This window comes from Pararge aegeria, chromosome 23 (assembly GCF_905163445.1).
Source record: "Pararge aegeria chromosome 23, ilParAegt1.1, whole genome shotgun sequence".
In the NCBI taxonomy this organism is placed as follows: Eukaryota; Metazoa; Arthropoda; class Insecta; order Lepidoptera; family Nymphalidae; genus Pararge; species Pararge aegeria.
This window is the reverse complement of record NC_053202.1, coordinates 2,764,135-2,779,453: the sequence shown is the minus strand read 5'-3', so window position 1 is coordinate 2,779,453 and position 15,319 is coordinate 2,764,135. Positions and strand designations below refer to the sequence as shown.

At 35.8% G+C, this 15,319-nt stretch overlaps 2 protein-coding genes across 2 annotated transcripts in view; one reads left to right on the top strand and one right to left on the bottom strand.

Annotated features, from left to right (window-relative positions):
• Positions 1-51: 51 nt before the first annotated feature.
• Positions 52-3,888, bottom strand: LOC120634143 (sperm flagellar protein 1-like). The gene is made up of 5 exons (XM_039904553.1): positions 3,661-3,888; positions 3,312-3,521; positions 2,558-2,662; positions 1,208-1,353; positions 52-763 (listed from the first exon to the last, which is right to left on the bottom strand). Exons 1-5 carry the CDS (start codon positions 3,776-3,778, stop codon positions 257-259), a joined length of 1,086 nt encoding a protein of 361 aa, XP_039760487.1. The 5' UTR covers positions 3,779-3,888; the 3' UTR covers positions 52-256.
• A 5,705-nt stretch (positions 3,889-9,593) lies between these two features.
• The window catches only part of LOC120634144 (retinol dehydrogenase 14), a 26,525-nt gene continuing 20,799 nt past the window's right edge, over positions 9,594-15,319 (top strand). The window contains exon 1 of the mRNA XM_039904555.1: positions 9,594-9,695. The gene's annotated coding sequence lies outside the window, so the exon portion shown is untranslated. The remainder of the gene's footprint in view (positions 9,696-15,319) is intronic.

Here is a 15,319-nt window from a genome sequence, read left to right as displayed (position 1 = left end):
ATAAATAACAATTAAATTCTAATAAAAACATTGAAAAATTAAGACTTTTGAATCCTAGATTAGACAAAATCTGTAGAAAAAACTACTTTTGCGGTTAAACAGTGACGACAAACAAGTGATAAATGCGATTTTTTGTCACAATTTCTAAAATTGATGGAAATTTCAAAACATCCTTGATAAAAGTTGAAAGTACGTAGTTAAATACCCACCTATGAAATTACTTCGGCAGCAGAAAATTCTCATGATTCCGAAAAAACTAATTTAAATAATTTATTTCATATGAATAATCTATCTCCTTTAAATTATTTTGTTTTTCATCGAACACAGCAATTGTAGTAGGTTCATTAATAAATTCAAGGCTATCATGGAAACCTTCCAAAACCCTTTGGTCGATTATCTCGACTTCCTTAAACACATCAGACTTTATTCTATCTACATTAATATCCTGAAGATCTTTTGATGCAACTTCGGTAATACTAGGTCTTGATACTGATTTAATTAAATCTTGTACCGGTACAGGAATTTTGGATTCATCTTTTCCTATCCTTGGATTAGATTCGACAGATTTAACAGACAAAGGTCTACTTGGTACATGAACTAAATCGATGGCTTCGGGTGTTGGTGGTTCAGGCTCAAAAGGCACAGATATACTATTCTGATTAGCTTCGACTTCTCTACGTCTTGCCTGTTTCCTGTCAAGTTGCTTCTGAAGCTCTTCTATCCTTTCCTCTTTTAACTTGATTAGGCTGTCTAAATGTTCAACCTGAAATGTTAGTTCATTTCCAGTTATAATATTATAAAACAATATTTTAATTCTGCTGTAATGGATATCATTAATTAATATTACATGACAAGCACACTTAAAGTGGATAGGGCCACTGAATACATGGAGCAAGTGGCATATAAGTAGCAGTATTGGATACAAACAGGCATTACTTTGTAGAATTCCATTTTATTTTATAAAAATTAAGCTTAATTTGCTATATTCAGCGAAAAGAAGGGGAATCTGTATTCTTCAGGCGATGCCGACTTTAAAAGGAATAATTCTCATAACAATTATTCATTGTAAAGTCAACATCAGATTCTCTTGCTTTTTGCAGAGTATTGTAAATTAAGCTTAATTTTTTTTATCAGCTTTTGACGTCCATCAGTTGAATGCACATCTACTGTATGATTTAAATTTCTGGTTGTGTATGAGAGCACCAACCTTTTGTTTAAGCATCTCTGCAGAGTCTTTAGCGTCTTTCAGTTGTTCTTTGATACCGAGATAATGTTCGTAGCTGACCACTTTCTTTTGCATGGTTTCCAGTACTCCATTCACTCTTGTCTTCACAGGTACTACTAGCACGTTTTCTGGGGAAATAAATGATCGTGACCAGTCATCATTTTCGACCTCCACTGCTAGATAATACACGGCAATCCGCTAGGAAATGAGGCATACTCTGACGTCTTTCGGGAGATTTTATAGTGTTTGCGCAAACACGCACTTTCTATTTTCTCACTCTCATAGTACGATGGGACGGCAGTTTTGACACGACCGGCAAGAGATCAGACCCAGGAACGACAGCAAAATGTACTCCACTAGGCACGGGGTTTAATCAACCCAAATTTTAAAAGTCTAGGCTGGCACTAAAGATCCCTTGATAGAATAACCCAATACTATTCGTTGGCCCGACCTGAGCATCAAACACAGGACCTCGTGATCTGCAGTTTGATAAGATAACCACTAGTCCCACGCAGTGTAACTAGCCATAATTGTCTTTTCGTCATATTAACGTCCTGCAGACAAAGATTTCTCACTAAATTTAACAGCAAATAAATAAGGGCCATCTTTTAGACCACTCATGAACTACCAAGAATCACGATTGAACAACATGGCACTTTCGTCATACGGCCTAAGCGTTTTTTGGCGAATTGGCAGTAAGATTTGACAAATGAATACAACAACAACAAGCGACCTCTTAATGTATAGAAATTATTGCATACAAGCCGTTTTAATAGGAATTGACATAGTATTCTTATTAAAACGTTTGTATGCAATAATGTCTATATATTAAAAGGTCGCTTGTTGTATTAATTTGTCATATCTTACTGGCAATTCGCCGATCCTCAATAAATATAATTCCAGTGTTACGAATTTTGTCTAAGCCGATTTCACCTTTTTTATGTCAGTATTGTTCCTACTTAAGAGATAGTTTATATCTCAATCTATTATTTTATTGCAATTATAAATTAATAATAAATTATATTGCATATTAAAATACAAGAAAACCAAGCAACGCGTGGGGTCTGCTAGTGTTCAAAAAAAGGTGAAGTTGTACGCCCGATTGGTTCTCTTTTATCGTTGTAGCACCATTGAGTCGGTGCCGTTTTGTTTTAATGATTCCCATACCCATCTTCTTCTTTAGGTGCCTCTCCAACTAGTGAAGGTTGGCCGTCAGTTTTCGATAGTTTTACTTTTCTCTCGCGAGGTTAAACAGCTGGGCGGCACTCGCGATCCCAGTCCACTCCCTAATATCCATACCCATATCTATTGTTATAATAAGTCTCTGCTTACCGTCATCTCCACAGACATCGTAGTAACTACCGCCGCTGGACATGTTTTGTTCTGCGTCTTTCAAACTTTTGTTCACCTCTTCGTCACGACGGATCTTATCGCGTACTGCAATGATTCCACACGGCAATGTAAATCTTATCTTATTCTAATATATTTAAAGCTGAAGAGTTTGTTTGTTTACTTGATACGCGATGATCTTAGGAACTACTGGTCTGATTTGAAAAATTATTTCAGTGTTGGATAGCCCATTTATCGAGGATGTTTATAGGCTATATGTCATCACACTAAAGATCAGTATAAACATAGCACCATGGGAAAATGTTTCGAAAGGGGGGATTTTTTTTTCTTTTGAGAGCTTCCGCTGCTTGCGATAAAATCATGTAAGACAAAGTTGTTCATCTAGAAAAGTATTGAATAGAAGCAGGCGTTACTTTGCGGAAATCCATGATATTTTATGAAAAATAAGCTTAATTTGCAATACTCCGCGAAAAGCAGGAGAATCCGTGTGGAGTAATTTATAATTTCTTCAATCCTTATACTCCACACCAAACAGATCTTCTGCAGTAAATTATACCACACAGATTCTCCTAACTTTCGCGGAGTATAGCAAGTTAAGTTTAATTTTCATAATACCCCTTCAAAAGTTCTAAAAACAATCGTGACAGCACATGTTTTAAGGTTGACTTATGTGCGGATGAATGCTTGTAATCTCCTTTGTACTAATAATAGTAAATAAAAATATCCCTTGTCTTACCCATAAGAAGTACTCGCTCGATGACTCCAAGCGTACAATTAGCTAGCTGTTCCATGGTGTTGCAGCACAGGTTTAACCGGAGCTTCTTCAGCACCTTCCTGTTGAGGGTCATCCAGTTGTTCAGCTTCAGGGAGTGGCTGTTACGCGGTGGGTAGTTGTGCATTTCCACCAGCTTCGGGTAATGGACGCTTAGTATTTCAGCCAGAAGAACTGCAAGAAACACCATCGTCAGCCTATCAAGAGCGTGATATTATGACCATTTTTACATGGCCTTACACCCTCCCCGTTCTGAGGAGACCCGTGCCCTATAGAGGACGGTTACAGTTATTAGTTGCTCATTATACAGTACCAGCATCAGAAAAATCCCTGTTAATCTTTTTAGTAGGTCGAGACAGTTTAAAGGTGTCCACCCACGCAAGCACATCTTCTATATCCGACAGCGGGATCGGGGAGTCGAGCAGGGACATTATGTTGTTTTTAGTACTTGTTTACACGTTTATTTTGTTTGATTTTATTTTACAAGGGGCCGTTTGATTGACAATTAACAATTTAGCATGTTTGTCGTGTTTGTAATGACATTTGCAAATATTCTTCCACATTACTTGGTGTATTTTTGTTTGTGGCCAGTATTGCCGAGTAATATCCAAAGAGGATACAAATTATTATTATTATGGTGTCAGAAGTGGGATATTATTATTATTGTTATTTATTTATTATAGACCTTGTTATTACGGCAGGGCCCCTTACACTTACTAGATACTACTACATAATTTATGGATAAGACAAATGAATGAATGATGACATTAAACATTATAAAAGACATAATATTATAAGAGTACTTACACTATAGTGTAGTGTAGTGTACTCTGCGAATATTGAAGTAAAGGTCTTTCAATATTCTCAGAGTACCTCAACAATTCACGGAACAATGCTGTCCACCCGTCATGGATCCTTTTGAGCATTGCTGTCAAATACGATATCGATTACTATACCTATGACAGTAATCGATTACTATATCGGTATCACAATCGATATCATTTAGATTGCGATTGCGACAGACATAGTAATCAATTGTAATAGAATGTCTATGTTGATATCATAAAAGAAAACTGAAATCGATATCATTATGAATGTCATAATCGAAAGCTTTAATCGCAATCGCAGTCCTAATCGTAATCGTTATTATAATCGATATCGTAATTGATATCAAAATAAATGTCAACCATAATCCATGTTATAATCGATAACTTGAATGGCAATCGTAATCGCAATCCTGATCGATATTATAATTGATATCATAATCGATATTACTGTAATCGATATCAAAATCAATGTCAATATTGATGTCATAATTGAAAACTGACATGATCCCTAATACCAATCGCAATCCTAATCGTCACCGTTATTTTAATCGATACGATGCTAATATCGATATAATAATCGATATAATTATAGTTAACTATAATAGATATATTGCGGTTTACATTCAATAACTTACTTTTAAATGCTAAAAACACTAAGTGTGTAGAATTTATTTTACCAAATGTGAGGTAGATTGATTAAAATATAATGATTAACTCAGAATCGATGAGAATGGAGAATTACACAGTTTTACAAGAAGTACCCTTGGATTGTAAGCGTGGGGTATATGGGCACCCCAGATAGATATTAGGGCTAATATACATTATTATATAATTACAGTTTCCATCCTACGTTGAAACAAGTGATATTAAATAAGGTTAAACGCACATAACTTGGAAAAGTCCAAGGTGCGTGGGATTCGAACTTGGCCCCCGAAAGTGAGGTCTAATTCCTACCTACTGGGAGTAATGGGTCGTTGATGATAATGATAGCAGTCTTAGATGGTAACGGGATAACCTGTTAGGGGTATATATCGACATCATACCGGAACGCTGAATCGCTTTGCGGCACGTCTTTGCCAATAGGGTGGTAGCCACGGTCAAAGCCTTCCGCTAGACCAGACCAGAGAAAATTTAGAAATTATTAATCCCAATTTGCCCCTGCCAATTGCCAAAAGAGAGAACATGACAGGCATCGGAATACGACGATCAACCTGTCACGTCAAAATGTGTGTCAAAAAGTCATCTGAGGTCAAGTGACCTTTCTTCGTACGTACATAGCAAACAAGTTTCATACTAAAATACGTACGTACAGTTCGGAACAAAAGTGCATTTATTTTTACCCCCGACGCAACAAGACACACACACATATGCACGTATCACAGACAGTGTCCGTCGGTGGCATCGTATTACCCTGGATGAACCGATTATATTATTTCGAATATTTATTTCTTGTTTTGAAGTCGGCAGTGGTCTTAGCTGCGTTTGATGAAAATCGGTTCGGCGGGTCCGAACCGATTTATATTATATGGCCGGCGCTACAAAATGGTGGATTATAGTTTTTTTCACAACTTAATATTGGTATTAAATGACTAGTAGAATGCTATGACCACAATATAGCGAATTAGTTTTTTCTTATATCTAGCAAATATAATAATGTTCACTATATTGAACGGGAATTAGGAATATTTGTGTCGGGGGTTTTTTTTTACAATTTAATTTAATCTTTATACAATTTCTTCTAGAACTTGTCTTCCGAACAGTACAGATCTGAGAGACGCGCGCGCATTATGTTTTTGTATGGTGAAACAAATCGATTGTGATTACCAGTTTCTCCAAGCAACGCAAATTACATTTTTTTTGTATTTCAAATAGCTCTGCCTGCGACTTTTTCCGTTTCACTGTATAATTATCAACATACGATATGAATATAACTTGAAAAATTACGGAATTTCATACAAACTATAATCGAAGAAGATCGATGGATTGGCGATCGCAGTAGATCGTAGTCTACGTAATCTACTGCGATCGCCAACCCATCTGCCCAACGCGGTGATTATGGGCAGACTCTCCCGTTGGGAGAAGCCTTTAGTCCAGCAGTGTATAACAGGTTTCCATCAGACAAGATGTCGCATGTAAGAGGGTTTGCCCATCTTCATGACGCTGGCATAACACTCAACGGTGCATGCCTGAGAGTTTGACATAATGTATTCAAACGCGCAAGAAGGATTGGATCTACAAGCTGAGCATAAACTTGGACGCTGTGTATGACGCAAGTTTGACGTTACAGCGTCGGTTTAGTGCAGTTTTGGAGGCAATGGAAATGAGATAGGTTAGAGCATATATTTGCAAATACGCGTGTAAAGCCTACCAATCCACACTGGGCTAGCGTGGTGGGCTACGGCGTGGGCCAGGAATGGGTCAGTGATGATATACAACCACGAATCACAAAAAGCGCACGTTTGAACAAGTCTTCTAATTGGTCGCAAGCTGGACTCAAACTGGAATGACGCAGGAGGCGGCGCCGCGTTTTGGCCTTTGCTTTAGTGGAGTATAGGGATTGAAGAAATTATAAATTACACCATAAAGATTCTCCTGCTTCTATCCAATATTATCTACCTATGTAGTAGTGTACTCGTATTTCTCCTGTTTTCAAAACTGTAAGATAAGTAGGAAGGTGCACATGTTTGCAATTTCCCGGTTTCCGCGAAACTTTCTAGAACGTAAATACAATACTTATGTTGCTAAACGCTTTTCTAAATGGCATACACAGAGGAAACGACGTGAAAGTTTTTTTCCACCCATGCCTAACGTCACCATATGTTCCATTTTCGACGCGACAATCCCGTTTTCAGGCTGTCTGTCCCGCTGTCCACCACGAATTCACAAGTCCGCTTACTCAAACTGACCAGCTTCCCACTAACTTTTCTAACAGTTGTTAAGCTGTGGCCACTAGCACGGGTATTCTGTATCTCATTTGACACCAAATTTAGCTAGGCACTGTTCAAAGTTGCCACAAAAATACGCCCAAACCATTATTATACATTACGTACCTACTACCTAATTTCATCTGCCAAACGAGTTGTAATGAACTCAGTTGGAGACAGATTTCTGAGCGCGATATGCATTTATCAGGTTATGTGGTAGCAACTTTATACAGTGGCTAGCTAAACTTGGTGTCAACTGAGATACAGAATCGCCCTGTCGTTTTGGAGCGGAAATGACATAGGTAGGTAAGTATGTATGTTTGCAATTTCTGTTTCCGCGAAACTTTCTACAACGTAAATACAATACTTATGTTGCTAAACGCTTTTCTAAATGCATGTGCAGAGGAAACAGCGTCAATATTTATTTCCTACCATGCCTAACGACGCCCACGTATGTCCCACTTTGAATGGTACGGTCCCGTTTTCAAGCTATCTGTCCCGCTGTCTCGTGTGATAAAATTTAACTGTCCTCCAGCCGAACCATGGCAACATGGTAAAGAAGAAGTTTACCCTCGTTTAATATTACATGTCTATTATTTTGATATCCTGTGCACCCATGCCCGGAGAGTGGATAATGCTGTATTAAATAGATAATTAAACACTGTTATACATGTTTTAACTTGTTTAATTTATTTCTATACAAATAAAACCGAACTAAAACTTCAGAGGCTTTAGAGGTACATTATTAAGTGTCTCTGAGACTTATATGTGCAACCGTAACGCTAATAGTTTTTCAGCACGTACGTATATGTCACGTGTCGGTCTTTTATCTTCATTAGGGTTGTCATAAGTACACACTTGTGAATGTTTTGAATTAGTTTGTATGGAAAAATAAATAAGCTTCTTTTATTTTAATTTTTTTTTCAAGGTTATGTTGTCCTTTAGAAATATACTTATGCACCTTCGTATTATAGATAACAATATTTCGTAATATCGATAAGGAGTTGTTTATTTTTAGAACGGTTTTTCATTTGATAGCAAATTCGAATACATTCGATGCTTTTTTTGTACTTTTTTATCTGTCATATCCGCCATATTGGATTTATCGTAGTAAATGACGTAGGCTTATGGCAGATTAGGAACCTACTTGGAACGCTGAGAGTCAGTCAATGACTCAACAAATACTACCTATATAACATAATGTGACGTTATTCAACAGTCTAGAGAAAACATTCTAAAGTCAATGCCTTCTTTCTATAGAGAAACTATCTACCATAATTACTGAGTCACGATGAATGTAATCTTTAAACTAGAAAATTAATTGACTTGAAGAAGTATAATTTATTATCTACCTAAGTTAGTTTTTTTTTTAATCCGCAAGTATTCCTGTCTGCTTTCTGGTTACTTTTTAAAGCTAGATCTAACATGATTATGTTTCTTTAACCAAAGGTTGTCTGGAGGAGATCGCTTTAAGCTATAAGGCCGCCTTTGTGCATATGTTTTGTATTATCGTTTATTTTGTTAACCTGGCTTTCTTTTTGTCTGTGCAATAAAGACTTCTTCTTCTTTATGATTTATATGCGCAGTGGGTAGGAACTCGACTTAACTTTCGGGAGGGCCCAGTTCGAATTCAACTCTAAATTTTCCAAGTTATGTGCGTTTAAGGTAATTAAAGTATCACTTGCTTCAACGGTAAAGGAAAACATGGTGAGGACACCTGCATGCCTGAGAGTTCTACTTAATGTTCTCAAAGGTATGTGGAGTCCACCAATCCGCACTGGGTCGGCGTGGTGGCCTTTTGGCCTTCACCCTTTTTCACTGTGGGAGGAACATAGATAAGGATGCGTGCCCTTTAGTGGGACGGTAATTGGTTGAAATGATGATGATATTTATATGATATATTATAGAGATATTGTTTAAAGAAACATAATACAAATAGGCATATATAATATTAAACATAAATGTATACATATAAAAAACACATATATGTAAATATCATACAACTAATGGATATGATACTTACATAAAAGAGTCCAAGTTTAACTTGTATCAATATATATAAAAGAGAAAGTGTGTGGGTATGTTCCGTATAGGCTCCGAAAAGGCTGGACCAATTTCAATGAACTTTTAGGGAATCTCCGGATTGACCTGTAATCCTGTAAAGTTTGGTCTCGAGAAGAGAATAGAAGTGAATGAATACGGAGAGAAATAAATGATTTAATATATTAGGAAACTTAAATTAAAAATTTAATGATGTAAGTTTATTGTTAAAATAAAATAAAGCAAAATCTAGCCCGGCGAAGCGGGCTGGGTACGCTAGTCTATAATAAAAAATGTAGATTTTTCTTCCCGGGTTTTGAAAGTGCCTTCCCTAGAACAAGAATCCCTAAGTTGTATCGACTAAGCCATCACGATTCACGGCTCTACACGTTATTTGCATACATAATGCGTACGTATTCGAAATCTTCTCAGAAGGCTTCAATGTACCACCTTTACCTTTTTAGTTTGTAGTGAGACTTTGTGTTGTGCAGACGTTGTTGACTATTAAATAGTGATAAAATATACGTTTTTTTTATATCGTGCGGTGTTAAACAAAGGTAATTCAGTGATTAAGTTTTTTAAATTACGACGGCCGACTGTCGCAGTGGGCAGCGACCTGCTTTCTGAGTCCATGGCCGTGGTTTCGATTCCCAAAACTGGAACATGTTTGCGTGATGAACATAAATGTTTTTCAGTGTCTGGGTGTTTATCATTCATCAAAATATTCATCAGTCATCTTAGTACCCATAACACAAGCTACGCTCACTTTGGGGCTAGATGGCGATGTGTGTATTGTCGAAGTATATTTATTTATTTGTTTATTTAATTATCTGTATTAATGCTATAACATTACAAACAAATAAATAAATAGCTGGAGTTTTTTTTTTTTGTTCGATAGTCTATTTATCCAGGAAACCTATATTATCGACCGATAGGAACGGACCATCAATAAAAAATGTTGTAAAGAAGGGGAAAAATATGATATTTGATAGCTTCCGATGCGGTTAGTTACGCAAATATGACGGAATTGTTCCATTCAAAAGTTCTAAATAAAGTCCGCGACGGTATATGTATATCTTTTCAGGTTGACTTAGAATATTCATCTAATATTATAAATACGAAACTTTGTTTGGATGGATGGATTAATGGTTGTTACTCTTTCACGCAAAAACTACTGCACAGAGGAGAATGCCGAATTTAGTATGCGATTTGGTTACACATAGTACTTATAAGGTGCCTTCTTGGAATTTATCTCATTTCGAAGGGTTTAATAACTACAATAAATTACCAAAAACATTAAAACTCTAGTTCGCCGGATTTCAGAGTTACATGCAAGTGAAGTTCGTGAATTAAGTTTATGTTTGACGAATGCGATTATTGTACCTACCTATTGATGGTACTGTTCACAATATATTAGAACCACTAATCTATATCATTAAAGGATTGTTTAACCGTCGAAGTTAAGGCTTGGGATTTGAGAGGTTTTTTTTTTTAAAATAAAAACTTAATTTTTGATATCAATTTAAATGAGGCACCAAACGAAACAATGTTCCGGCATTCTCCTTTGACTGAATTTTAGGATAAGTATAGATTACTCCCCGGATGAACACATAGGCTCTTTTTATCCCGGGTAAATGTACGGTTCCCGCAGGATTCATGAATATACCAAAAAACCGCGGGCAACAGCTGGTATGGAATATGTTATATCTTAGTGGGTAGAGTAGCCCAGACGGTGGGTACTACTTCGATTGCACTTTTGGGGGGCCCAGTTATAAAACCAGCACGCACGTCAAACATTTCTAAGTTACGTGCGTTTCAAACAATTAAATATCACATGATTCAACGGTTAAGGAAAGCATCGTGAGGAAACCTGCACGCCTGAGAGTTCTACACAATGTTCTCAAAGGTATGTGGAGTCAACCTGGGCCAGCGTGGACTCCGGCTTTAACCTTTTCTCATTATGGAAGTGCCCTGAAGTGGGCTAAGTGGGTTGATATGACAATGAATGAATGAATGAATGAATATACTTTAATTGCACACCACAAAAAGTACATCAAAAAGAAAAGTATAACAAAACAACGTATACAATTTGGCGGCCTTATCGCTTCATAGCGATTTCTTCCAGTCAACCAGTAGGGAAGATAAAAAAACAGGTGCAGAAAATAGTTAGGTGGTGCATATACACATTAAACAAATATTTCATTAGTTAAATATATACATATAATATATAAAAAACTATATTTGTAATTGAGGACAAATAAATAAATAAGTAACTGCAAATATATATATATATATATATATATTTATTATAAAAAACAATATTTGTAACTAAGGACAAATACATAAATAAGTAACTACAATTATATAAATAACTAGCGGACCCCAGCGCCATCTGTCGGACTGATTTATGAATCTAGACCATCCAGGGTGCCACCCAAACGCATACCAAAAAATTAATTCAAATCGGTCCAGCCGTTTAGGAGGAGTTCAGTGACATACACACATACACAAGAAATATATACATATACTAGCGGACCCCAGCGCCATCTGTCGGGCTGATTTGTGAATCTAAACCATCCAGGGTGCCACCCAAACGCATACCGAAAAATTCATTCAAATCGGTCCGGCCGTTTAGGAGGAGTTCAGTGACATACACACGCACACAAGAAATATATATATAAAAGATAAAGATATATTAAAATTAACTCAGTATAATCTATTTTACGGTAATCCCATTAGAATCATATCATCATTATCCAAATAAATCATGTTTTTTTTTTAAAAAAACCGATACAGACGCGAATTCACGGTCAACAACTAGTAAAATTATATCTAGGTGAGCTGTATACTCAGTTACTTTTAAACTGGCTGACATTATTTATAACTTTCAAAGTTGTTAGCTGAATAAGGTAACGACCCCAATTAATGCGACTTAAGGATTAAGGACTTTAAACTCCTTGAGACTCCTTGTGTTTAAACTTTGTGCAACTTTCTTATTTTTTTTTCGTAATCTCCCAATTTTTTTTTGTTTTTTTAAGCGATGGAATACTTTCGGTAAATATCATCTTAAGTTATGGCGTGACCAAGGGAAACCGGAATTTATTTATAACCGACTTCCTTTGAAAAGGACGAGGTCATATATATTTAAATGCTGACTATTACTATTTCATGTTTGCTTGCTTTTGTTTCAATGCTTTTCTTTGTTCCGAAATGGTCCCAAATTACAAATATATCTCACGATGAGTTTCGGAAACACGGTTCGCCTTACATTATGATGTTTCTTATTAACACGCAAATAGCTTCACCTGTATGTTTGTATGTTTGTAACCGACTTCTTTGGACGCTATTTTGACCCACTTTAAACGGTCTAATTTCGTTCAAACTGTGTAGACATATCGAGGATAGATGACAATACACTAATTTGAGAAGATTATTCTAATTTTCTTTAATTGAAAATTGGAATAATCTTAAAAACCACGCTTTTTTTACAATAAATTTTTTTTTTATTTTTATTCACACTATTATTAATTTATATTAATTGAAATTTTTAACTCTATTCTTTATTTAAATTTATTAAAACTAATTTTCTATTTTTTAGAGGTCGGTTTTCTATGAAAAGCGTGTTTTTTAGTTTTTTTTAAACTATTATTTTTTTATAATTTTTATTAGTGTTTTAAATTTTATAAAAATTATTATGTGCATTGTGCAATGCAAACAATCAAAAACAAAAAGCAATGTGCAAAAAATCGATGTTTCTTATGTCTATTTCTAGACTTTCGATGATTACCTAACTTCTAAAGTTTTAAAAGTGATATAATCATTTAAAATACAGTCTTAGATACCATCATACCATCCATCCATCCACCGAAATTGATGCTATATATTTTAATGTTTTGACATTATGCGTATTACAGTAATTTTATAAAGTGGGTTTTTTTTTAATATAACTACAGTTAACCTGATATGTCCCTGATATCTTATATCTTTAAACAAGCAATTCTTGTACCTATATATATAAGTGGAATCTCGGAATCGGCTCCAACGATTTTCATGAAATTTAGTATACAGGGGGTTTCAGGGGCGATAAATCGATCTAGCTAGGATTCATTTTTAGACAATGTCATTTTATTTGTGTTTTCTGGTAATAACCGATTTGTTGCAACGAAGTTGCACGGTTCAGCTAGTTTTAATAAATTGATTAGAATTTTAACAAATGTGCTGATAATTCATACATTTGATTCGTCAATGTACATGACATTGTGTTGGTGGGTATTTTGATATGCCGGTAAAATACATTTCGATACACTTCAGTGTTGTATGAGACTCTCGATGATGTAGAGATACCTCACGGTATCTTTAGTACTTAGTTATCATGCGCTAACTTTCTTTGCTCAACTTTCCATTCGTCAATAGTTATTGCTGACACATTCTTATGTAAGCACTTACTGTAGTGCGCAGACCGCAGCCTTGGTTGTTCGCAATCGAAGAGTCTATTACGCATATCTATATGTTTGTTTACTCTGTATCGTTAAAGTAAATAAAACTTCATGTCTCTCTAATTAGAGTCGCAAATCCTGCACTTCTCATAATTATTTTACAAACATTCTGTCAAAAGCCCGAGCTTAAGAGTTAGTGGCAAAAAAAAAGAGCTTAAATACAATGCAAATAACATCCATTTTACTCCGCTGTTCAAGTATTTCCATACTCGAAAAAGACTGAATGCGAGCGAGCAAATAACAAACTAAGGCTACTGTACCCTTAGCAACGATGACGCGGGCGTACACTTGTATGTTTTTTTTTAACCCCAACTTTGGTACTTCAATGAATAACTTGACGATGAAAAATTTATTATACGTTTAACAGAAAATCCAAATGTTTAACTTATTAATTACACCAATTACCAACTTGGTGTTAGTTTTCTATGTCAGAATTTACCTAATTCGGTAAATTAACAATGCCATTCCAAACAAATTAGAAAGTCTAATTATCTTTTAGTGGAACTATAAGTCGAAAGAATTGTCTAATTATGTTAATTTAATCATTATTATTTAATTTACAATGCCTTGGACCTTTTCAAAATATGTATCTTTTTTTAAATTTAATTTTAGTTTACTACAAGCTAGTCCGTGAGCGAATCTTGTAATCTCGCAATCGAGTTGTCGTTTTGGAGCTTGGAAATAGTATAACATCGGAGGAATTTCGCCTGTAACTCTTTAACTCGGGCTTTAGACGGAACGTTTGTTCAAGTTTTGTTCTAACATGAGTAGAACTGTAGCAAAATAAGGTACATTTTACATTGATAGGGTTTGATATCCCAAAATGACTCCTAAATTACGAGCGAGTAAATCTTTATAGTAAGCTTACTGACGTAGTGTAACACGATAACAAAGGAATGATATTCTTAAAAAAACTGAACAATGGCTTAAATTTTTTTTAAATAGGTCGTTACCTTGCTATGTCTCTCACATTACATTACAAATTAATTAACATAATAAAATTTTGTAATCGTCTACAAATCACGGGGCCTTGGTTTCTAACCTCAGAAGGGCTAGATAAAACCACCTCCTAAATTCCGGGAACATGGAATAGGAGAAGTTTACCTTCGTTTATTATTACACATATACATTATCTGGATATTATTTCCACTTGTGCGCCAGTGCTATAAGATTTGATAAAGCTGTGGGAGAAGATACATTTTTATCCTTTGGGATACCATTGTCTCCTGCCCATGCTAGCCGTGCAGGTCGGGACGAACATCTTTTAATTTCTAGGTTTTCCTTTATAGCAATAATTGACAGATTAAGCAGAGGGCCTACTTGATGGTACGTGGAAAGACAGCAACACTTCGCAGGGCATGTAAGGAATACTTCCTTCGAAGTGCCGCCATGTGCTCCAACCTAAGACGTAGGTCCTTGTAAGTAACTTAAAGGTACCTATTTACGAGTTTTACTTTGTTTCACTGTCGCCACGTACTCAACCGAGTACGTGGATGAGATACTCGGTTCAGGTTTTCACATTTTAGAGAAGCGAAAACAGGATTAAATGTGCATAATAATAAAATTACCTGTAGGCACAGCAACCCGCAGGGTAATTACGTTTCTCTCGACAGGCCTTAAACGACAAAATGACACTTGCGACCTGTCTAGGAGACGTACTTAACTTGCATAAAAGACACTTGCCA